Source organism: Sesamum indicum, linkage group LG1, assembly GCF_026168435.1.
Source record: "Sesamum indicum cultivar Baizhima isolate 11 linkage group LG1, ASM2616843v1, whole genome shotgun sequence".
Lineage (NCBI taxonomy): Eukaryota > Viridiplantae > Streptophyta > Magnoliopsida > Lamiales > Pedaliaceae > Sesamum > Sesamum indicum.
This window is the reverse complement of record NC_142657.1, coordinates 1,515,859-1,542,488: the sequence shown is the minus strand read 5'-3', so window position 1 is coordinate 1,542,488 and position 26,630 is coordinate 1,515,859. Positions and strand designations below refer to the sequence as shown.

At 30.0% G+C, this 26,630-nt stretch overlaps 1 protein-coding gene and 1 non-coding gene across 2 annotated transcripts; both read right to left on the bottom strand.

Annotated features, from left to right (window-relative positions):
• Positions 1-17,663: 17,663 nt before the first annotated feature.
• TRNAF-GAA (transfer RNA phenylalanine (anticodon GAA)) lies at positions 17,664-17,736 on the bottom strand. The gene has a single exon. It is a non-coding gene; the product is annotated as a tRNA-Phe (tRNA).
• Positions 17,737-19,420: 1,684 nt separating this feature from the next.
• LOC105156079 (uncharacterized) lies at positions 19,421-20,317 on the bottom strand. Its single transcript, XM_011072121.3, has one exon. The coding sequence runs from the start codon at positions 20,242-20,244 to the stop codon at positions 19,444-19,446; it is 801 nt and encodes a 266-aa protein (XP_011070423.2). The 5' UTR covers positions 20,245-20,317; the 3' UTR covers positions 19,421-19,443.
• Positions 20,318-26,630: the final 6,313 nt, after the last annotated feature.

Below are 26,630 nucleotides of genomic sequence, written 5' to 3'. Positions count from 1 at the left end.
GAACTTAACTTGAGTTAGTTTTGTGATTCACGAACCAAATCAATCACGGAGATACACTTATCTATAATTAATTATTTTTTCTTTAACTATACAGTACATAAACCATACAATAAATATATTTTACTTATCATATAATTAATTTGGATCCGTTAAACTCGACCCGACTTAATTAGTAATTAATTGGGATGAAGGAATGGAAATGAAAGCATGATGGTGAAACTTTCGTACCAAAATTCTATACCATCTCTCGCTCATTTAGTGCAATTTATATGGGTTGTGCCCATTTGGATGTGCAATGATTGCAATCCCTAGCGGTGGATATATAGGACCACTAAAATTAAATAAATCGAATGTGCTAGACTTAAGATTGACTCTCAAATAAAATAAAATAAAGTAAAACCACCCAAACAATCTTAACTAATACCTCCAATTGGCTAAATTGGGGTAATTAACTTATGGGGTATTTATGTCATTATATTTTAAAATAAAATACTCGGATCACTACAAGATATAACGTACAGTAATAGACTCGATACATTCTTACAAAAAAATGAAATATATATTTTTTATAAAATGGTAAAATTCGTTACAATGTAGAGCAGTAAGGAATTTAGTAAGAATTTTTATTTTCTAATTAGCTCAAAGTTGACGCTGATTTTAGTATCAATTTTTTTTAGTTAATTAATTATTTTTTTAATGGATTACGACATGTTGTATTTAACAATTGATGTGTGAATGGATATTATTTAATTGTTCATGCATGTCCATGGTCAAAGTATACTATCAACTTTGGCACGAGCAAGAAGTGAAAATTCGAAAGCACTTTTATTAATTTGCTTATTTGTTTAGGAAATTGGGGATGAAATATTATTAGAATATGATCATATAATTGAGGAAATTATTCAAAATATTCTTCTTTTCTCATCTAAAATTATTGAACCAAACAAACTTGATTTGAACACATGAGCCCACAAATCGATTGTCACAAAATGAATAATTAATTACTTTAAAGATTTAAAAAAAAAAGGTATGAAATCCGATCAAAAGTGGGGGGAAAAAAGCAAAATCATAATTAATTGATTGATCAATTAGACAAGATTTTTTTTTCTTGTTTACTTCACTGACATTTCTGAATTAATGGTTTCAAAACTCTTAACTTGACAGTGGTCTTGAGTTTTGACTATTAGATATGTGGATCTTTTTCTGCTTATATATATAATAGTATGTAATTTATTATCTTTATTTATTTTATTATTATGAAATAGTTCAATATATTTATTTAATATATAACACAATTATGGGTTTCTATAGATTATATAAACAAACAAAAAAATAAGAATGCTATTTTTGTCGTAATATGTTTCAACTTTTATTTTATTTAATATTTAAATTTAATTAAAGCAGAGGGTTTTAAATTTTGATATGCTCCATGAGCATAATTACATTTTTAGTTTCATGGGATAAAGAGTTCAACAGTTATAATCATTTAATTTACAAATATTTGAAATTGTTTCAAAATTGAGAAAACTCGACGTATTTAGTCCTGTGGCATTGGTGTAAAGCACGTGTTCGTTAGCTTGACTGCTCACACAATTGATAAATATGTACATTATATATGTTCTTATGGTCTATCTTTTTAAAATAGGGAACTAAAAATATGTAACCTCTACTCCATGGAATTAAAAGTGTAATATGAGGAGGATGGTAGCCCATGCAATGAACATTAGTGATAAGAGAGGATGATGAGATTGGGGTTTAAAAGTAAAAGAATTCAGTGAATCTGAAAATTGCAATCTCCTGCAGCCATATGCTGTGTTTCCTTTTAAGCCAAAAAAGCTTCTATCTCCCTCTACATTTCTTAGCTTTATTGCTAACAAATATGCCCTTTAATTCCCAACCAATCATACATTTTTTCAAGATGAGTCAAAATCCAAAAAAAAAAAAAAAAAAAAATCAAATTTTATTTCTTTAAATTAATATTTTACTTTCAAATTAGTTATCAATCATCATTTCTATATATAATTTTTTTTGGTTCTCATCTATAGTACTAATATAAAAAAAGAAAAATCTCTTATATTCACAAACGACGGTTAATGTCAGCACTGTATTAATTTTTTTATGAAGTAAAAAATGCCCTTAAATTGATAAATAACGAATTTATTTAAATTTTCAAATTAATTTTCTTTCTTTTTTTATTCACAAACGACGGTTTATATTTTACTCTTGTTATAATATATTTTAAAGCATGAATGATTATTTGTTATATACATGCATGTAAGTAATATAAAAATTAAGAAAAGATCCTTCACTTAGAACGATGTGTCACAACGGCTAGTAATATAAAAAGAAAAGATGCTTCACTCACAAATGACGAGTTCTGATACCACTACACAATTCTTTTGTTGTGTCGATAATACATTTAACTAATTAATTTTCTTTTCTTTCATTTTTTCTTAAAATATGATAAATATTTATATTATTTATATTATATATCTTATTCTTATTTATATTATAAATATTTAAAACGTAAAAAATTATTTATTATATTCACATAAATACGGTGAGCCACAAATGACAGTAATCAACAAAAATAAAGTTTGAGATGAAAAGGTGAAGTCTGATCACAACCAAAAAGTTACAACTTGGAGTCGTATAAAATTATATAAATAGTTGATGTTAATTAAATTAAAAAAGTTCACAATATTCTTTTTCCGTTTGAGGTCCAGAAAAAATGGGCATTTTCAGGTCTATTCTGCACTAATAATTATATGTATATATGGACCAAATTCTAAGTTATCTTTCAATTCAATTTTGAAATAATAATTATATAATTATACATAAATATTTTATTAATAAGTTACTACAATTAAAAGAAATAAAATAAATATTCACAAATCCCGTAAAAGTCAAATCCATAATTTCGAACTAATTAATGTCAGCTATCGATTCTAACGCGGTACCTTTTCTTCGGGCCGAAGTTTGTGGGTGTGCTGTCCTTAATTAGAACGAATTCTAAGATGCAGTGCGGAGGAGGTTGGCTTTCGGTAAAAGTCGGATCCTACGGTCACCACTTCTCCATCATCTCCTTTCTCTACTTCTGAATCTAATCCCATATATATACACTATTATGTATAATTATATTCGACCTATCAATTTTAGTAGTATTCATATTTTTATTACCTCTAAAATCATATGAAACTCGACACTTTTTACTTTTATCTTTTTGTATCAAATGAAACTCGACATTTGTCGTACGCCAGTGAAGTCTTGGCGTAATAGTTAAGGCTGATCAGATTAAATGCACAAGTTCAAGGTCATGAGTTTGAATCTTATTGGACGTGTGGGTATTTTTCCCATTTATGTGAAATTTATTATCTTTTGTTATGTTGTTCTTAGTTATAGTTATATTAATGCATGGTGTGGATTGATAAAAAAAATCCATGTATTTATCAGTTCGGTGAGATATTAATTTAATTATGAATTACCATTTTAAGAAAAATAATTATGAAATCTGAGGTTCGTGTCTTTTGTCGATGTGTGCTTGTCTTTATTAAATTATACTGATATATCTTAAAGTTAGGTCAAATACGCAAACACCTCCATTGTTTACAAATTACGACTACACCCTCTTATGCGTCTTAGTGTAATACTTTTTAACGGGTACTTGTGTGAGGTTTCCCTTTGAACAAAAAATTTAATTATAATTACAACTTTAACCTCAACGACTATATTTGTAATTTATCTAATTTTAAAAGGTGTTAATATAACTTATACTGACTCTTATTTATAAAATTTATGCCAAAAATCATGGGGCCCACTTGGGGAAAAATGGCCTATGATACGATATTTATAGGTTATTTTGGGAACTATGGTTAAGAAATTTTTTTATTTTTATTTTTATTTTTTTCCCCTCCTTCCAACCATCTTTTTTTATATAGTCAAATACTCTCCTCTTGGCCCATAAACATTGCTCTATTTCGAGGGTGTTTTTGAGCACTTTACAAAAGTATTTTTTTTACTTTTAATTTTTAAAATGTATTTTTAAAGCTTGGAATGTCAATTTTTGCTTTTGAAATGGTTAAAAAAAATATGCTTTTAGACCAGTTTTGAATTTTTTGTAAATAATCCAACTTTATTTTTTCCTACTATACCCTTATTAATAATTTTAATTTAACTTTACCGTTAATTATTTTTTAAAAATTGTATCTAAAATATTAATATTGGAGTTTTCAAATAATTTGAAATAATTTAATAATAATAATTAAATTTACACTTTCACATATTTAATATTTTTATATTTTTATATTTTATTTGCTATATCATCTAATTATATTATTTCTTTCACATATTATTATTTAATTAATTAATAAAATATTTGTTTTCAATCATACAAGTTTATTTATTGTGTGCGAATAAATAATTTTATTGCTTAGTGGGCATTTTTAAATTAAATATACACTTTTTAATATTTTTTAAAAATTAAATGTGAAATATTACTAATCAAAATAAAATTTATTATTTTTTATAAAAAAAATATTATTGACAAATAAAAAATAAAAGATAATATCTTTTTAAGGCACAGGGACAAAATGGTCTTTAATCAATTAAGCTTATCTTAGAAGTGATTTTTCTCCAAACACTATCCAATTTAACTTTTATCTGCTTTTCATTTTTTTTTTACAAGTAATACCCACTTTTGATTCTACTACAACTTGTAACTTTCTCTACAAAAATTACTTTTCTAAAGTAAATTTGTTCGCAAACAATGCCTTTGTGAACCACGTAAATTTTGTGTCTCTTTCTCATCTATTCTGTTTCGACTTGCTTGAATCGTAACATTAATTATATATTTTTTTCTTAAATTATTACCCCCATAAAAAAAAAAATAAGTTCAACTCGAATAAATAATATATTTTTTTCTGCACATTAAGATTTTTTAAAAATTTAATTTTATTTGTTGCGATTTTATTCCATAAATTGAAAATTCTCACAATTGTAAGAGTCTTTACATATATTTTTCTATACTTTTTATTAATTATTTAAAAAATATATATAAAAAGATTCAAATTATGAAATTTTTAATTCATGAAATATAATAAAAAATTATAAAAAATAAAATAAAATTGATAAAATTCGTAATGATCTCCACGTTAAATTGATAAAATTCTGTCAGCCATACAAACATGATCTCCATGTTAATACTAATGTTCATTATTTATCTTTTTGGAACATTACACACACTCTGGCTTGGTCTTTTTGTACAGATTTATTTGCAGGTGCTGTGCGATCCACGATGTGGTGGGATAACAAAAACCTTTTTGACTCGCCATAATTTTTCTAATACACCTGTTCTGGTCTTTTGTTGTAAGGGAGTAGTACTCATTGTTTATTGTTGATCTATTAAGTGAGTAGTACTCCTTGTTTATGGCTTTGCTAGAAATTTTAGGGAGGTGGATCTCTCCACTGTAACTATTTTGTGCAGTTTAATATAGAAGGAATAGAGACTTCGAAAAGCTCTCCACCCTTAGGTGGTTTTTGTTAAAAAAGAAAAAAAAAGGATTTTTGAATTAGGTAGGAGTTGGTAAGGTGGTGGTAGGGTGGTAGCTACTCCAGCTACATGCATGCTTTGTTTTAGCCACATGCATGCTTTTACTTCCCAGCAATAAACTAGTACATTTCAATCATGACAACACATGCATGCCTTCTCCTATCTTCACTGCCATGTATCCATGCCATGCCTCATTAATTAAATATTTAATTAATCTAAAATTTAATTATTAATATTTCAAATGCAAGAAGCATTTGAATTTCAATTCTAATCCCATTCCTAATGTTTTAAATGAATAATTCAGTAATTTGTAATAGAAATTTAAATTCGTGATACCGAAAATCGAATATGTTAATATATATGTCAGTATGAAAAAATATATTATTTGAGCATTGTTTTATTAAAAAACAAGCACCGTGCATGTCAGTTAAGACAAATTACAACGAACTCTTATAAGATTTGTCATAATTATAATTATTCCCTCGTTATTTAAGAAATTATAAATAACATTTTGATATTAGCGGCCGTCTAACAAATTTCTCTCATAACAGTCTGTCGTAGAGATATTTATTATACAATCGTTAATTTCAATGAATTATTGTAATTTTTTAAAATGTCAAGCATGTGTTTATAATTATATCAAATCTCAATAATTTGGCTGTAATTTGCCCTATTATTTAATATCCTTGTCAGGTTGACTTCAAAATGGGCATAATTAGTCTAATTATAGGCCATTTGGAGTTGTGGTAAGTGAATGAAGTGATAACAATAGTTCATTGTTCTTTTCCATTATTTAATTACACCTCTCCTCTTTAATTACAACTAGCAATTATTAATGGTAGCTTGAAGAATATGGGTCAAGCCAAGAATATTTATTCAAATAATAAATTTTTTCCCTAAAATTAAAATATTATACATTTAAATCCCATAAATATGAAATTTTTTAATTTGTCTGTTAACTTACACAGTAAAATCTTTTTTTTTTAATTATTCTATTCTGATTTATTGAATTTTTAATTAATTTTAAAAAATTAGATTTGAGTAGGATTGATTAACTACAGAATCGACCTCGAACAAGGTCTAAATGAATCAAACACAACTCAAGCTTTAATATCTTCAAGTATATTTTATTATATATATATATATTTTCATTTCTCAAATATTAATGAATCGAACTCAAACAAGTCTCTACCAATCGATTTTAAATCGAATATCGAGCAATTTGATACATCTTTTATTTTTGCACCAAATTAGCCTAAGCATGAATACACATAATATAATATATATATATATATAGTAAATTACAACGGGTCCTTCAAAGATTTATCATAATTATCAATATTTTTTCATGGTTGGAAAATTTACAAACACCCTTTAGAATTAATAATTGTTCAACAAATTTACATATAATAGGCTGTTACGAGAGGGTATTTGTTAAACAATTTTTAATTTTTAATTTTTTATAATATTTAAAATAATAAAAATATTTATAATTATGACAAATATGGATTGAGTTAATTGTAATTTTTGAAAAAGATTATTCAAACAACAAAAGGTGGTCCTCCCAAAAGCTGATGATGGGAGCACTATCTATGGGCACGACATTATACCCCTTTACGTACGTACACATGCTGCACATGCAAACTCATCACACCCCCTCCATTTTTTTATGAGTCCAAAATACCCCTTTTCTTTATTTTATTATTTCTTGTGGTCCTAAAAGTTTTATTATAATTCATAACGTGCATTGACTACCAAAAAGTGGTGGTTAGTCGGCCTTTCCCACAACTTATTATTCTTGTTTTTAAATTATTATTTTATTGTTTGAAGTTCAATTTCGTGAATAAATTAATATATATAGTGATGATAGTCCAAGAATTATTATTAATGATTCTGACGGGGTTAAACAGTTAAAAAAACCTATAATTAAAAATCAAATTGTCTTTTTATTTAAGTTGGACTCGATTCTACGTACTCACCTGACCCGAGAACTCATCATAGTAGCTGTTGGTCTTGAACCCATCTAAAGACAGGCCATGGAACACGTATGTTTGTATGTTACGATACACCGACTCTTGCGGAAGTTATAAGATATGTATGTATTTGTGACTATGATGTCTAACTTTGCCCTAGTGTAATTTAAGAGAACCGACCTAAATTTCAAAGGGTTTTAATTGAAGTCACTTCCAACAAGCCTAACAAACAGGTCATTACTGAATTGGACCTATATCGAATTAATAATATTAATAACAAAATATATCTATCATCTTGAAATTTATACTTCAATTATTACTATTGATAATCAATAACACACATGACACATTTATCGATAATTTGTGACAGCTTGCCTATAATTATATGTATAAATATATTTTTTTATCATGACAACTTTTGTATAGTTCTTATCTATCACTCATAAAATTATTAGGGTCATTATTATGATGGGACAAAATAATTACCATTTAATATATGTACTACCATCTTTTTTTTTAGCACTTTGATATTAGTTATGGTCCAGACAACATATTTCACGATAATAGAGAAATTTCATGACCATGTACTTAGTGCACGGCCAAATTGTATGTGTGTACAAAACAGTCATTTGCAAGGCAGGTTGAGAGTGTGATTTTTTTTTTTTAATCATTAAATCGATTACAATCACGTATTTATATTTAATGATTATTGATAATTATAATGATTATATATTAATTATTAGTATTAAATAATTATATCTAATTACCAACTAATATTAAAATAAAAAGATTCCATACATGGATATAATTCAAATACATAACTTTATAGTAGCGAGACTTCAGCTCCATGGACCAATGAGGATGGATTGCGGGGTGGGGGGGTGTGTGGAGGGAGCATGGACCATCTACATACATTGAAATCGGTGGAAAGAGTCAACATCAGATCGGATGGTTGGGGAGTGTTATTTGGCAATGATGATCCAAATATTCTTTCATGGAACAGTACAAAATTAATGATTGGGATTAATTCTTGTCATCATGATTTGTTTGAGAATGTCTGTCATAAATTTATGATTTTTTCTTTTTTCTCTTTGGTATATATTTGTTTATTTGTTTGGAAAAAACATCAAAGGAAAAAAAAAAAAAGAAAAGAAAAAGAAGGGTAGCGTGAGTTGCTGCAATTGGTTGGGTGTTTGGTGGTCCAGGTCCATGAGATCTGTAAAATGTTGAGTAGTGCCAGCAAGGCTGGATTTTCTAATTAGGGAAGATGCTGACAGCCCAATTTGATTTTGACATTTTACCAGGCTGTCCTGTCCTATGGTAAATCTAAATCCAACTTTTACCCACAGTAACTCAGCAATATTATATAATTATATTAATAAATAATATATTAATAAAAAATTATGTAAAATAAATATAAATATTTTTGGTGAAATTCGAATTCATAACCTCGAGCTCATAGGTCAACTGATGTGGGGTAAAAAATACAACGGACCTACTTTTAAAATAAAGCAAGAAAAATTGTATTAACCATGCGCAGAGCATGGAGAAACGACCTATGAATATACGAGCTCCTAAGAAAACTCGTGGAAGGGTAATGTCTTTACGAGCTCCCAAGAGGAAAAACATATTGAAGAGGGGATCACTGTGAAGATGCCTTTACGAGGCAAGATTTTCTCCGAGTTATGAGCTGGTAGACAAAAGGGTGACAAAATTCCACAAAATTCCTTACATAATCGTTACGATAATGCCCTTCCAAGACAAGATTCTTTACGAGCTCATGAAATCATTCTGCAATAAATTTAAAGTAATCATTTCGTTCGAAATTGTTACGAGTGCTCTGTGAGTAAACAATTCTATAAATGCTCCAGTCACAAAGCATCAAAGGGGTAGAATGGGAGAAAATACATGGCAAGAAAAGAAAAATCCTTAGACAAAATCCTCTTACATCAGTTTGTCCTTAAGTTTCACGAATAACTTTTTATCAATTTTCTGTTCCTACTATTTTTACGTATAAATCTAACAGAGGGTAGCGGAACGAACTCATTGTTAGACGCACATTAAAATTAGGAGTGTATTTATAATTTTTTAAATAACGAGAATTTATTTATAAGTATACCAAATATAAAGGAATGGTTGTAATTATCCAATTAAAAAAATTAGTTGAAACTTCAAACTGGGTGCACACTCCAAATTGTAGGGAGTTGTTGGATGTGTTACTTTAATTAAAAGGCGCATCTCAAGACTCCCGATTAATGGTTGATCTATCAAAGATTTTCCCTTCGCCTGTCTATACTAATGAACCCAATCAAGAACGAAGCCATCCCACTAAAAATGCGACTTTGGTTACAATAAATAAAAATGTACTTTTCCCATTAATAGGATTAAGTTTGAAAAATTCCCAAAATGAGATGAGATGGACATCTCAAAATATTTTTTTTTTATTTAAATCAAATTTATTGAATTAAATTAATTATAAAAAAATATAATAAATTTATTATACGATTGATTATTTTTTTAAATTATACCATAATTACATAATAAATATATTATAATTATCATATAATATTTAAAATTTAAAATTTTAATTAAAATTTTTTCTCAATATCTCACATCTACCTTTCCTCAAATGTGATTCATCAATCCATCAACGATATTGTTGGAAAAAGGGAATATTCTCTTGCGGGCCCCACCAATTTCCAGTGTCTTTGGATGGTGGGGCCCCTTTACACACACCAACACCATGCAAGAAAAGATGAAGCAACATGAAAGTGACCAATCATCACTCACTCACTCAGTGTTGATAGATCAGATCACCACTTCTCCACCTCACCCCCTCCCCCCCCCCCCACCCCTCTCTCTCTCTGCCTTCAAAGATTCGGACCTTCCACCACTATTTGTACCTCACATTGTTAACGTGTCTAAAAATGTATACATAAATAAAATAAATGTAATTTGCACATATAATTATTTATATATAATTTCAATATTTTCTTCAACCATCAATATTTTCATAAGGATGTTATGATTTAATTTGACCCCTCAATATAAAATTCGAGTCAAACTCATTTATTTTGACCAGACTACGAAATTTATACATAAAAAAGTGAAGCGATCATCTGAAAAAGAATAAAAATTCTTCCACCATATGAATTTCGTAGAAAATAATTCAGGGCAACTATAATGCTTTCCAAACTCGAAGTTAGGAATGACGTATGCGCAAAAAAATTTACGATAATCGAGAGTTACCAGATATTTTTCACAAAAGCAGTACTCAGGACTCAATTATAATTAAATGGTAGTTAGCTAGATTCTCAAACTGCAAAAAAGGAAAGGGTTGCAGGAAAAATTTGAATTCAGATCGGATTTGATCGAATTTGAATCAATTATATGATAACTAGCGCTTGTACTGTACGAATATATATAGTGTTGCATGCGTCCGTGAATGGTGAATGGTGAATGGTGTGGGGGGTTTTCTGTTTGTGTGTGGTTGTTCTTTATTTCTCAATCCGAAGATACTTATCTTTCAATATCTTCTCTTTTCCTCACTGCTTTTTACCTCTTAACACTCAAATCCCAATCCCAAAAGCGCAATGGAATCTGTGTACCTGTCGAAAACACAATGTGGGAATTCCCAAAATCCAACCTCCTGAATCTTCTCCACATTGTTGGACTCTACACCAGTTTTGTTTATATATTCTTCTTCCTTATATATATATATATCAATATTAATTAAATTTTGGGATAATTGCATTGACTTCTTCCTCTGGTTTATTATATTTACACGTAGGACCTTTTATAATTTGATTAGAAAAGATTTGTTTGACTTGTAATAAATGGGTAATACGTCAATTTGAGGCATATATAAATTTTCGTTGAACTTTTTTATTAACGTCAACAAATTCAGTGAATTTTAACTAACGAATGAGTCTATTTGTTAGAAACAATAACTGTAAGGATGTTAAATGTAATTTTCTCAAGCCAAAGAAGGCTTATGTGTAATTGTACCAGACCTCACCAGGAAGGACAGTAATTACCCCTAAAAACTTTTGATAGTAATAATTTCTTTTTTATTTCTGTTTTGGTACATCGAAATGTGCGAAAGATGACTCCAAAGTACCCTTTTATTTTAATGTGATCGTAGAGTTTTTAAATAGTAAATTACAACGAGCTCACCTGAGGTTTGACATAGTTACAAACGAATAACCCCTTATTGTTTGAGAAATTACAATACTGCCTCTCGTGTTTGATGAAATTATATAAGTCTTGAATGGAGTTTTGGAATTGCCAACTTTCCTCTTGCTGTATTATGTTTTTTTAGAAAAAATTATAAAAAAACGAACAAGGTGGATGGAAAATTTTTAAAAAATATATAACCATTATCCACTTACAAAAAATTCAGAAATTTTTAAATCTCCAAGGGTTCTACACTATCATGTTTTCATGATGCAAACTCATATGATATATTTGACAAGTAAATCTTGGATCAATTAACACAAGTGCACCACCACTGAACAAAAGCTTACTACCCTATTAATTAACTTAATCCTAATAGACATAAATACATATACATAATAATGTAATGGTCCCATATTATCAAGTCCAAACTCTAATGATTCAATTGGGCCAGCAGCATGTCCACCTAAAGCATTCATCCTATATGAAATATTGCATATGTGCATTCATATTCGTCATATATATTTTACATATAATACCACATTCACCAACATTTCCCAGAAAATCTAATCCTCGCTCTGATACCACCAAATGTAGCACCCTCCATCAATATTATGGTTATATCTTTCCTAAATATCATACTTAAAGTGAATCATGTTTATATATATATAAGTATGCACGTAGTCCATACACACACGTAATCCCAATGTCATAACAGACACAATCAATCCATACATATATACATATGCACATATCACATACTACAAGGTAAACCACTATAAGTCATTCCCACACTATCCACATTCTTAGTTGCTCTTTATACATCCAAAAATACAATTTGTATTTTAACTAACTTATATAGAGAAAACTGCATATTGGCCCGACCTGACAAAATGCAAGGTTTGGACCTAGCCCTTGATGGATAAAGACCTATACTTGAAAAATGTTAGTAGACGAATGAGCCTACAACTCAGTAGGCAAATTATCGGCACTATCTATATATGTACACCAATTATAGTCCAAACAAGATAAAATGAGCAACATATATAGAATATAGTTAATTTAATCCCAATATAATCAATTCATTACAAGACAATCAACTAAACTCCTATTTTTCTAGTCTGCTTACCGGAAGGTGATATCGTTCTTATCCACCAACTCATTCTCACCATTTATTATATAATATTTAAGTGAACCCCTTGACACGCCAAGAAGGTTCATCAATCTCATTTAGCATCATAGCTCTTTCATATTGCATCATAGCTCTTTTCATATCGCACCACAGCTCTTTTCCTTTCGTTTTGCCACATATGCTATTCAACAACATCAAGGGGTATTCACATCACAGTTCCATTCAATTTCCACCACTCCTTCATTTCTATATATCATCATTCTTGTAAGCAGCTAGTGACGTAAAACCATATATTGATACACTTTCATTTACTAGTACCAACTACACATCATTCAACAAATGTAATACTTTATTGTATTATCTCACTTCACTTTCATAACATAATCATTCAAATTAAATCATCCACCACTCATACATTTTCAAATAAATTAGTTTCAACACGAATCACAAATTTATATAACAATAGTGTCACCTGAAAAGAAAACATATATAGATAACACTAATTATTTACTTACCTTGACCTTACAACGCTTTAATTATCAAATAGATAATTGTTCAGGCATTTCACTTTATCTTTGGATCCTATAATAACTTATAATGCATTTAATTAATATTATCGAGAACATCATAATTTATAAACAGAATATTAAATACTATTCGTACAATTTCTTCCAACAAGCTTTTAATGTTTCAATTCTATCGAAATGCAAATTTGGTTCCGTTATTTTCTAACTAACTAAACTTTCTAAATTTCTCTGGTATATATTTAATTCATCAACCAACTCATAACAATTCATTTATTCAAAACCCTCATATTTTTATAACTGTCATTTTTAATAATAACACCAAATGGAATTATTACAAGAGTCTCATATTTTCTTTAAATGAATACAATATTTTCCAATTAAATTTCTAATACTTCTTAAATATAATTTCTGAATATTACTATAAATTTTCTATCAATTTTTCGTTACATAAAATTTAATTAAACACTAAAACTTATAATTAAGCATTTGGTCAACAGTTCAGATGAAATTGAGTAACTTAATTATAGTAGTGACTGCAGATGCCATTTTCCACTCATTTCCAATTTCTTTTTTTTTTAATTTAATATAATTAGTTTTTGAAATATTCATTACATCCTTCTTAATTTTCTTAGTTAATATAATTTTCTCCCAAATAATTTTTAATTTACTCTTTTCAAGTTTTATTATATTTTGATTTCGACCTATAAATTTATTTACTAATTGACTAAAATTTTTAAATATTTATCAATTAATCCCATAATTATGTATTAAAAATTTTTGGATGTTACAATAATGGTTGATTAACTTGCATAACTGCAAAAATATATATAATTATTAATTAATCAAATGATAATATGTGAACGAAATAATATACTTAGATGATACAACAAATAAATCTAAAAATTTTAAAATAGTAAATATGTGAAATTATAAATTTAAAACTAAATATTTGAAAACTCCAATATCAACTTTAAATATACAATTTAAAAAATAAATTAAAGTTGAATTAAGATCATTATAATAAGGGTATAGAAGTAAAGAAAATAAAGTTGAATTTATTTACAGAAGAACCAAAGCCGCCCGTGCTTTTAGCTTTTAGTCTAAAAGCGTTTCTTTTAACCGTTTCAAAAGTAGAAGTTAATATATCAAATATTTTAACAGTGATTTTTAGGAGCCAAAAGTTGAAAAATATTTTTTAAAGCACTCGCAAATATTCTCTAAGTGTTATCTAACTATCAATCAAAGATATGAACTCGCTCGTACAACCCCTTAATTTGAGTTATTGTTTCCGCCAAAAATAGACTCGTCGCATAAATTCCATCAAAGTATAAAATAAACCAAAACGACTCCGTATAATCAAGCTATAGGTGAAATATAATTTAATAGTATTTACTAAAAGGGAAGGGAAATTAATGAAAATTGCAGACACGCCACGGAGATTTCTAAATTTATGAAAATAGCCCATTTGACTTGAGAGATTAATACCCTCTTTCAAGGGTTTGTTTGGTTATCTAAAACTGCAAAACATAATCTTCTCTGGATTTTCTTTTTCAAGAGTATCATTTCAGCAGATTTATGTCTTTATTTTTTATTATTATTTTTGGAAATGATTTAGATGTAATATCTTGTTTGGTTTGTTCCGAGAAAATGGTGGAAGAGGACAGACTTTTGTCATGTCTATTAGATTTCACATGGCATGCACTCAATGTTGTACATATCTGGACGTTTCTCGCTCCAAACAAAGATGCTTCCCTTCTTCCTACCAAAGATATGTCACGGATTTGCCCATGACATTTAATTTAATTGGTCAAGTGCACGTCTCATAATTATACGCTCATGTATTAGAACTTTAGTACTTTATGCTTTAATAGTAAATGCTGATTAGATATTTTTATTTAATATTCATATTAGAGCAAATATCATTTTTGTTCTGTAACTATAAGTCGTTAGGACCAAAATTGTTAAAACGAGATTAAATTTGCTAAAAAAGAACCAAAAATGACTAAAAGCATAAATAAAATAAATTATATGACCAAAAATTTTGCCAAGTCTTTCGATTTTGCGATTTTCTAATTTTTTATCTTCCAAAAATGATAAAATCGACCATTATCATCATAAAATGACGAATAAATAAATAATTTTTTCTAAAGAAAAAAAGATTGCCCATGAGTAGAATTTATCGAATAAATGAAGTTTGGTTGATAAATTAGAAAGTTTAAACTAAAGTATATATAAATTTTTTAATAATTAATTTAAAGTAGATATACTACATTTGTAGATGGGATTTAATGAGGTTTGAATCTCAAGTGTTGCAGCATTACCTCTCAATTCTTATCCTCCCTCTGCACCACAAAGGAATATTACTTTTCTTGTATTTGCATGGGAGGGAATAAACTTTTCCAAAATTGTGAATGATCATAATTTTGTTTTAACTATATACACACTTTGCATCAATTGCACTTTGGCATACCATCTCAATGCTCCTATTGACTCATACCCAAATCAAATTCAGCCCAAATAATTGATTAAAGTTCGATTTACGAAAAATAATTAATCACATAATGGAACAATTATGTTGACCTGTCATTGAAGGGTAACTTAGCTGACGAATTTGAGATCGACATGATTATGGTTATGGATTTAAATTCCACTAATGTGTAGAGACAGAATTACAAAGTAAGTCCCACAAAGTAGGGTAGAGTCATTTTATACTTGACTTTGTGTTTTACGTGATTTTCAAATTGATCCCATGTTTCGTTAAAAACTGCAAATGAAGGCCTATATCGTTGCACAAAAAGCCTCTCCCACCGGCTGCTATTAGATGTTGACGACAAACCAGTATGTGAAAGCCATGTGGCCTAAGCAACTAGTGGGTCAAAAGAGGCAAAATTCCAACATTGGTTATATAAGAATGGATCATATCAACTATTGACCCATGCTTTAAGGAATTTTATTTTTCGCCACAGATTCAATTAAAATCTGCATCGTTAGTCCAAAAACATAGCAAATTTGCTCCTTTTTGTCACTTTGTTATTGTAAACCAACGGCACAAGTTACGTGATATCCACTTAGTCATTAACTCATGATTTTTTGGAAAAAGTATCACCACACGACCCTCACCTGCATACAGTAGATAGGCAAATCAATTGGGTGGATTTGGAGAGATTTTCAAGAGCAGCAGCAGATGATTTAGGGCTTATAAGACTTTGTTTTTTTACATTGAACTATTGGGACGATCAGTTATTCGATATGTTCGCAGGACCAACAGTGCAATTTTTAACCAAACCGATAGCCAAAAGTAAAAATCCCAGGAAAGCGCAGGAGAAGTTGAAACAACCCACACCAATACTGTAATATTTTCTTTGTCAACATTTAACAACAGTTAGTAGGAGGAGCCTTTTGCGCAACAATTTTTGTAATATCTAACGAAACATGGGGTCAAATCGTAAAATTCCATAATACACGGGATTAAGTATAAAACAACCCTATTGTATTGGACTAAATTTGCAATTCTTGTCAATGTGTAGATGTGTGATAGACAAAACTCCAAAGACCATGGGAAGATTCTTTAGCTACCCCTTCTTTTTTACCCTAAATTCGGTTCTTATCTTATAATTATTAGCCTTAGATCTTACTCTAATTTGGTAATTAGGATTGAAATTGATTACTAGTTTAAGGTAGTCATCAACCCTCTAACTCAATTGCATCATCTTTCCTCTCCCAAAAATCATTAACACCTAACTTAAACATGAAGCTAAACCTAATTAACAACTATAAGCTTATAATTAGTTTGAATTTCACCGTAAATATATCGATTATTGTAATTTTTGAAAATTTAAATTGGTGATAAAATGATATATAATTGATTCCACTTTAAAAAATATGATTGGAATTTTTTTAGATTATAATTATAAATATTCTTTCAAATTAGGGAGTACTTAATGCAACATTACTGGGGTGTAATAGTGTTGGTCAGCATATAATGTGTTCAATATGAATTCTAATATTGTAATTTCCTCTATTCTTTCGATTTCATGAGTTTATTAATAAAATTGATGTATGGATAAGTACTTCTAATAGACGTTTGTTAAATAAATAAATTTGAGATAGAACTTAATAATCAAGATTTTTTATATATTATAAATTTAGGAAAAATTTAATTTTCGGATTCCCTGATAATATTAAAAGGGATGCATAGATTTTAATTAACTGCAAAAATAAAATGATATAAAAATAATTATATATGATTTAAATTAGAGAGAGAGACACTACGAGAATTAATGTAATTGCTAAAAAATAGAGCTGAATGCGGTGAGCGTGGATCGAACACGCGACCTTCAGATCTTCAGTCTGACGCTCTCCCAACTGAGCTATCCCCGCAACTGTCCGTCTTTCCATATGTCTTCTTAATAAATGTCGGTTGGTGGACATTACATTTTCACAATTTTAAGTTTTAAAATGATCGGAAAATAAAAAATAAATCATCAATAGATAAATGGTAAATATGCCAAATATTTTGATGCAGCATCTTTATAGCTCTTCATGTCAATGGATTACCAAAAATAAATAAATAAATAAAATATTCCTTCTTGATAATTATTTACTTAAATCAGTTAACAAACACACTCATATGTAAATCATGGTCTAAAACAAAAATAATGATTTATTTTCATTTGGCAACAATGTATTGGGACATCTTTTTTCGAGTATTAAATAAATTATTTTATTTTATTTTTGTATAAGTACATGCCTAAGACTAGCATTAAAAAAATTAAATATTTTTTAATATTTATAATCAAATTATAAAAGACCCTTTACACTCTCATATGGTTGTTAACGACACCTCCACATCAATTTTTAAATATAACAATTATACTCTTATTACAAATATGACATGGCAATTACTTTTTTTTTTAAAAATATATTTATCGATTTATATATTTTATTTTTATTTATAGTATTTTTAAAATATAAGAAAATATTTATTATATGGACATAGAAATGGCACACCACGACGGTTAGTTTGAAGAAAATAATGAAGATCTGAATTTTCTAAACCATTGTCATGGGCTTCTGGTTCTAAGGTAGTTCCAGTCCAATAGTCTCACTCTTTCACCCTGGTCGGCCCAGTGGAATTGCTCTCAGACTCTAAGTACGTAGATTTCTACTAGGCCTGCCAGCTATCCTAGATGGACTCTAATTGTTCCGGCCCAGAAGTTAAAAATTGGATCCTAACATTTTCAATGGAATTTTTTTAGGAACAGTCCTTCCATAAAATTTGATGTAATTACATATAAACTCCCTATAATTTAAAAAATTATACTTAATACTTATGATATTTATTTTTTAGTCTAATAAATAGATCTTCTTGTTAATTAGATTCATCAAATTTGCTGATATTAACAAAAAAAAAAAAAAGTTGAGTGAAAATTCATATTTTCCTTCGAATGACTTACTATTAACTTATTGCATGTTATATAATTTTTTTAGACATAACTGCCCTTATACATCTTCACAAGCTAATGCATGTGAGAAGGTATATTTTCACTCTTCTAAAAATAGTTTGGTCAGAAAAGATTTGTTTGATCAACAATAAATCAGTAATAAGTCAATTGTAACAAATATGGATTTTTTTTTGTATTTGCAATTTCAGTGGATTTTGATAAATTAAGAAATATATTTGTTACGCGAAAATAAAAATCAGGAGTATTTGATATCCAAATCACAAAAAATTTAAGTATAATTACATTAAATCTGATAAGATGACGATATAATTATCCCAAATTTTTATTCAGAATAAATTCGTCCAACCAAAACAAATTACGTACACATCCACATAATTAGATGCACTTTTTATGATTGATTTCTCTCTTAATTGTACACAAATCAGCTGAAGAGTCCAACAAAGTTTTCCTTTGTGAAATGGGCTTTTTGATTTCGTTGTTCACCTCATGACTTAAGACAGCCGTGTTTGAAGTATTGGAACTACTCTATTCCAATGTTGATCCATCTGGAAAACCATTACAAGAAATTAAGAAAGAAGCAAAGGAGAGTTGTAAAAGAATTGATGGAAACCTCAAAACCATTTCAATTACTGAACAACGTTTGACAGATCTGAGAAAAAACATCAACAATCATCCCATGATAACAAACTTCATTCAGACACAAGAAACATATCAGCAGCCTCTCCAATTCCTGCGCTCCCACCATCTGTTTCTCCATTATCATCTCCACCATTGACGCCCTGAAATCACCATATGGATCACTCGACCTCTTCTTCACCGCGTAGCTCCCTTCTACCATCCAGCTCCTCCTCTTTCTCCTGGTTTTCCGGCGGCTCTTAGCCGTCACAGATTCACCGTAGTAAACTTCTGCCGGAATACAGTCGGAGCCCAGTTCGCTATATTTCTTGCCTTCCCTCGATGAACTACTTTTCCGGCGGCTGCATTGGCTTACAACGGCGTCGAACGAACAGGCTGAAGACAACGAAAGCCGGCCGCCCAACTCATCGATGGTTTTCATTCTTCCAAAAGCTGCAGTTTTCATCAGGGGAAAAAACTCCCCGGAGCCGGAGTTGGAAGACAAGCTGAAAACAGCGTCGGTCCCGCCGTCGTCGTCGCTGCTGCTGAACCACCCACTGTAATTCGAGGATGAACTCATAACGGGAGCAGTGGTCCTTTTACATTCTTGATGGGGTTTCTGATTGCTGCAGATCTTGTTGGGGGGTGTTTTCAAGTTGGGAGAGAGGTCATTTTCATGGAGAATTTCGTGGGGTTTTGTGAGGGTTTCTGCAATGTCTGGAAGGGTTTGGAGTTGGCAGGAAGTCATGAATGAAGAAGGGAAGAGACGAGAGAGTTTGAGTAGGAAATGATGATGGCCGGATTCCATGGCCGGATATTGTACGTACCTTAATTTCTTCAGATTCAATTCAAATGTGTTTGGTGAGTAATTCGGATGTGCATGGGATTTTATATACGCAGAATTTTGGGTTTTTTTTGTTCTTATATGTATCATGTGAATCAGTACGGCTGGTTTAATTAATTAATTAATTAATTTATATAGTATGGGGAAAAATATTTTTTTTAGTTAATATATATATGATTAATTAGTTTAATGTACATACATAATAAAAAATTTGGTAAATTAATCTTATGATAGTGCATTAATATATACTATGTATTATAATATGATAATTGCTGGCTGATATATAACTACAAGAAATTATGCTAATACTTGGAGAAATTAGAAAGAAGAGTAAATTTGTTGGTAATTAATAATGATTTTAGTGCCTCCTTTACATAAAAAGTTTACAATTTAATTATTTTTAGAATTTTGACAAATTACTTCAATTTTAATTAATCATATTGATTTCAAAATTTGCCATTTTACTGATATTTTATTTATAATTTCATTTTATCCAAACAATTGAAAAGATTTTTAAAAAATTATTTTTTTTGCAATAATACAATTTCCTGACCACGAAAACACTATTTATCAAAATCTAATAAAAGATAAAATTAAAGGACGGAAAAAATGATTTTCATATAAAAGTGTAGGAAGCTAAGGAAAGAAATAAATAGCCCGTATAATGATTGTGAGAATTGTATGTGGATATAATATATATATATATACATACATATTATGCGCAGCATGTTTTACTCAAATTCCGACATTAATTAATTAATGAAATGAAACCAACAACAGGATTGATTTGTAATAATTAATAGAGGGAGGGCCCATGAATTATTGTGTAATTATGAAAGGAACCCCAACAACTGCATGCGGTGGGTGCAGTGCAGTGTAGTGTAGTGCAGGCAGAGAGAGTATACAGTGTCTGATGAGATGAAAGAGAGAGAGAGAGAGAGAGAGAGAGACCCTTTCTATCTGATTTGTTAAATGAAAAAAAGGGGATTTGGAGAAAGCTTCCAAACACACACAGAGAGACATATAATGAGAAACTGTGTCTGTGTGTTATGTAGCGACATTTCGACACTAATTAGGTCCAACAAACGCTATCGGACACTTCCCTTTCACCTTTCCCATGCTTGCTGCTGCTACCTACCTACCTTTTTGTGTGCGTGTGCTTCAGATAGAGAGAGAGAGAGAGAGAGAGAGAGTTAAGGATAGAAATGTCAACCCCTCTCTCTCTCTCACACACCCCACCCCCAAGACAGAGAGTGAGAGAGAGAGATTTAAGGATATTAGGTTTTAATTTGGCTAGGAAAAAATAACAGCAATTGGGTGGGGGCGGGGGAGAGATTGGCCAATTTTGAATCTTACAGATTTGTTGTGTTTGGGTGTCATTTTTTTGTCTTTTCATAACAATTTTTCCCAATCGAACAATCATTTTCTTCAATAACAATACTTACGGCTTCTATTATATATATATATATGTGTATGTGGAAATAGGAAAATGGGAGGGGATAGCGACTTTACCTTTTCCATTTTGAAAACGCACTACTATATATCGTTCTATCCATCTGCCACTGCCAGAATACATACAAAATCGTAATTTGAATTGCTATGAGAGACTCCCTCTCCCTCCCTCCTCACACATCCATTTTTTTCCTTCAATAGATACGTACCTGCTTATCAATGTATTTTTATTTTTCTTTCTTTTTACTCATCCAAATAAGAAAAGAAGGAAATAACTCTTTTTCTTTTATTTTATTTGCTCATTTATAGAAAAATTAGGAATTAAAAAAATAAAAAAAATATGTAGTAAAGGTTGAATTAGTTTAGGATGCTCAAGTTAAGGGCTAACCGGAAATAAAAGTTTACTGGTAATTAGGGTAGACTCAATGTGTGTACATAATTTAAATTGACCAATCAAAAATAAAAATTTACTAATAATTACAACACACTCGATGCACGTATATAACTTAAATTTTATTATGCTTATTCAATTAAATAAAAGAAATTGAATAATTGATTAACATTGATAAAGTAAATTAACTTTAAATGTGTTCATGTATAGATGTTATCATTCATTACTTATTACTTAAAAAGAGACAGTTATTGATGTAAAAGTTAGTAAAATAAGGGTGTTTTAAAAAATCTACATTTGATCTGTTAATGTAGTTACTCTAAAGTATGTTTGATTGGGGTGAAAAATAGGACTATAAAAAAAGTGGGGGAAAAAAAGTGTATAAGAGGTAGTTTGGTCACTACAAAAAAAAAAAAAAAAAATCAATTTAAAGTAATGAGTTATGTAACGGTCATGTTAATAAGTTGGAACAATTTTTGAATAATTATAATGACCTTTGTAATGGGACACCTACTCGATTTTTTTGGGTGTTACAAAATATTTGTAACGACTTACTTGAAAGCCATTACAATTTGTAACGGTCTTTTTACTGGCCATGAGAGGTCATTTGGAACGGCCAAATTAAGTTTGATTTGGTTTTTATTAGAACGACATTTGTAATAAGGTATGGTTTGCTTAAAAGTTGGTCCGATTTTTGGAATACTTCTTGTAATGTTCTTGTATTGTGTTGTAACTCCTTATGCGTATGTTGGTTTTAGTTTTGCATCTGCTTTTGTAACTTTTTTTATACTGCTTTAGTAACGAGACGACCTGTTTAGAAATTGATAACTTTCTTTTGCACGCTCTTTGTAACGATTTTGTGGTTATATGACAGTAAACTTTATCAAAAACTCATTACAAAAGCAATGAAAAAACAAAGAATATTTTTTAATAATATTTAATTTATTTTAATATTTATTTTTATAAAAAAATTATTGAACTTTTTTGTTATATATATGTAGTTTTAATTACTTAAATGTGCAGTATTATATAAAAAATATATAATATAACAAGAAAATAAAAAAATTTAATTACAAAACTAAAAATATTGTACCTTTACAAATAATAAAAAAAAAAATCCTAATCTAAAGCAGCCTTCCCGTCTGTCGTCGTTGGGTATCAAGGAATCAACTGGAGGATCAACCAGGTGAGATCCATCCGCCACATCCACTCCTCAAGCCTCGCTACCCGATCATCAAGGTCGGGGCAAGATGGTTGTGGTGGCAATGGTGATGGAGTAGTGGACATACTGGTTGTGATGGTCCAGCAACCGTGTGGTGGGCCTCGGAGCAGAGACTGAATACTTGGCCTCTCTAACGGCCATCCACCGCTGACAACAACACTTGTGGCTCGTTCAGGGCCATCGAGCCTTGAGAGGATAATAGAGGATGTTGATCATTATTTTGTTGATTTTGGTGATCCTCCGTCATTGTCAAGAACAACTCCTATTAACAGATTAATTAATTAGATTTTTAAAAAATAATTTTAAATTCAAAAATTAAATTATCACATATACTTACTACGACCTCTGCTGCCCTTGGAGTGCTCCATTGGTCGTCCTTCTTCTTTTTATAGCACTTCTCAAACATCCCCATCTGTTTGACGGGACGTTTGAGTTGTCACTCCTATTGAAAAACCATTTAAAGAAATGATTAGAAAATTAAAAACTTAAAAAAAATAAATATTAGATAAAAGCCTTGCCTAAAGGAATTCCAATCACATAGTCGTGTATAACGCCGTTATGAAAGGAGCTACAAAATATGATATTTGTACTTTAATAAACGACATCGTATTGTCTGACCGTGTATAAAGCCGTTACAAAGGGTATTCCAAAAGAAGAAAACGGACGTCGTTTTGCTCCTGGCGTTCATAAAGCCAACACGAAATGTTTTTCAAATAATTAATTATTTTTTATTAAAATATACAAAAAAAATCCGTACTGAACAAATTTAATGTTGTTCAAAGGTATCCATTATATGGAATAATACAATTGACATACATTAAAAAAAAAATTATAGTTCACATTGATATATGATCACAATATGCAATAAATTTGTATATACATAACTTTCATCTTACATTATTAAATTGCATGGGTTAATCGGGCCATCAAATTCAAATAAAATCTTTAGATATGATCATGCTTACAGTAGAATACATTTACCAAAGTCTTAGCCTTATTAGGTATACAGATGTCGAGATATCTTACCCGAAACATAAGAGTAATCATTTAAGACGGTATATCCTTTAATCAGGTCGTGTGATTTTTAAATCATACCATCTGATATGATCTAATGGACACAGTCTTATATATATACATATATATATTTGGTGTGAGTCGGCTGTCCGGATTTTAAGATATCGTAACTGCAAATATAAGTTTTTAAATAGAACAAGGATGGTAATGGATTTTTAAACGGTTATGCAATTTCGAGATAGTACCGACTTTTGGTACAACGTTTCTAATAGCCAGTTAAATAAAAGAATTCTATCCAATTTTTTTAGTTTGGCGCCACTAATATAATATGGACCGACTTTTGTAACGGCTATTTAACATTTTGGCCGTCACAAAATTTTATTTCCCTCCACTTTTTCATGTGGTGCCAAAATTTTTCCGCCATAATTTGGAACGACTATTGTAACTATGTGGTTAATATATGGCCATTCCAAATAAATAATTTTTTTAATACAATATTGCAAAATTGAGAAATTACATTACGCAACACTAGCTTAGGTAGTCTCATATTCATCAGTCTCGTAGTCCTTGAACCTATCTTCATCATTCTCGTTTTCTTTATTATCATTTTGAACATGTTGCGTCCGTGATGTACTTACACCCTTCTGTTGTGCAACCCTAAAGATCAACAAAGATTTGTATACCATCGGGATCATAGAGATCGTACGTCTGATTGTCCATAGCAACTTCAGGGACTGATATGACTTCCTCCGGCTGATATGCGATATCAGTCCACTGAGACTCATCAACTACTCTTTGAACCTTGATTTTGCAAACAACCATCCAATCCACTTTGTCTTTCTTCATACTTGGGTACTCAGTGTAGTACACTTGTACTGCTTGTTATGCCAGTATGAACGATTCATCCTTTTGGTGCATTTTTTTGAAGTTTACATAAACGAGCTGATAACGAGAGTGTACCTTCATGCCTTTTACTAGATCGACCCTACAACACTTGAACATAACTATGTATAAGTTCAGAATAAGTGGGTATGTCAATTGAATGATCTCTTCAATTGTTCCATAGAAGTCTTTATCCTCGTATGTATACGATGAACTTTTTACACATACCCCACAATTTATGGTTGATTTGTAGACGTTATGACGTTTCGTGTGGAAATTGTAACTATTCACAAAGTAGTAAGAGAACATCGTCACCTCTGCACCGGGACCCCAATAGTGACACTTTAGGAGCTCATTGTCCGTGTAGCACAACATATAGTTTCAATTATTAAAAAAATGCATAACTTATAAGTTGTCTGAACCAATACTTGAAATCAGTTGATACAAGTCAATCAATAATTGGGCCAACCGAATGCTGATGCCCTGTACAATTCATTCAAAAATAATATGTTTGGAAGTTCAGTTAAATTATATATATATATATACACACCTAACATGTATATTAAAATTGCAAAGTTGGAAATAACAATTTACTCGTAATATGGTATGCTTCCATGCAATACATTGTAGATATAATTACATATAACCCCATTTTTCCATATAACCATTGTAGATAGACAACATTGATCTAGAATCGAAATAGTAACGAGACCGAGTTCCCGTGGCTTAATTTTATATTTACCATACAAATAATGAAAATTATGAAAGAAACAAAGATGATTTTGGCCTAATTTTATATATCTCTATAAATAACAAAAATTACAAAAGCAATAGACGTACTTGACACGAATAAAAGCAAGGCTTCTTTCCGTTTCTTCTACGACAGAAGTGAGGATACTATAGACGGCTAGGATAAAAAAGAGGTGGAGAACTTTCTATTCCTTTATAACTCCTTCCCTTCTTCTCCGACAATGCTTTTTGCCTGCTGGGGAAAAAAGAAAAATCTTTTATAACAATTTTTTTTCATCAGATCATACATGACCCACGTTGAGTTCTTTCTTGAATTTTTGATCGCTTTCTTGTATGTTTTCAAGGCCCGTTTTCTCCGAAATATTTCACCATGTCATGCAGTTATTGTTCATACATTTCAACGTGTGGCGGTTCTTGATTTTTAGGTTTTGTTTGAGATAATATTGGCATGAGAGAGTAGATGGATATTTTGTTCGTTATGCCACGAGGACCCAATAAAGAGTTAGGGTCGACTTTAGGGAGTATGTGTCTACACATCATGGCTTGTTTGATGCCTTGTACAGCCCGAATTTTCATAATTTTAATGTGGGCCGACAAAAAACTCAACCTCATCTGCCTCTCTCTTGAGTTCATTTTGTA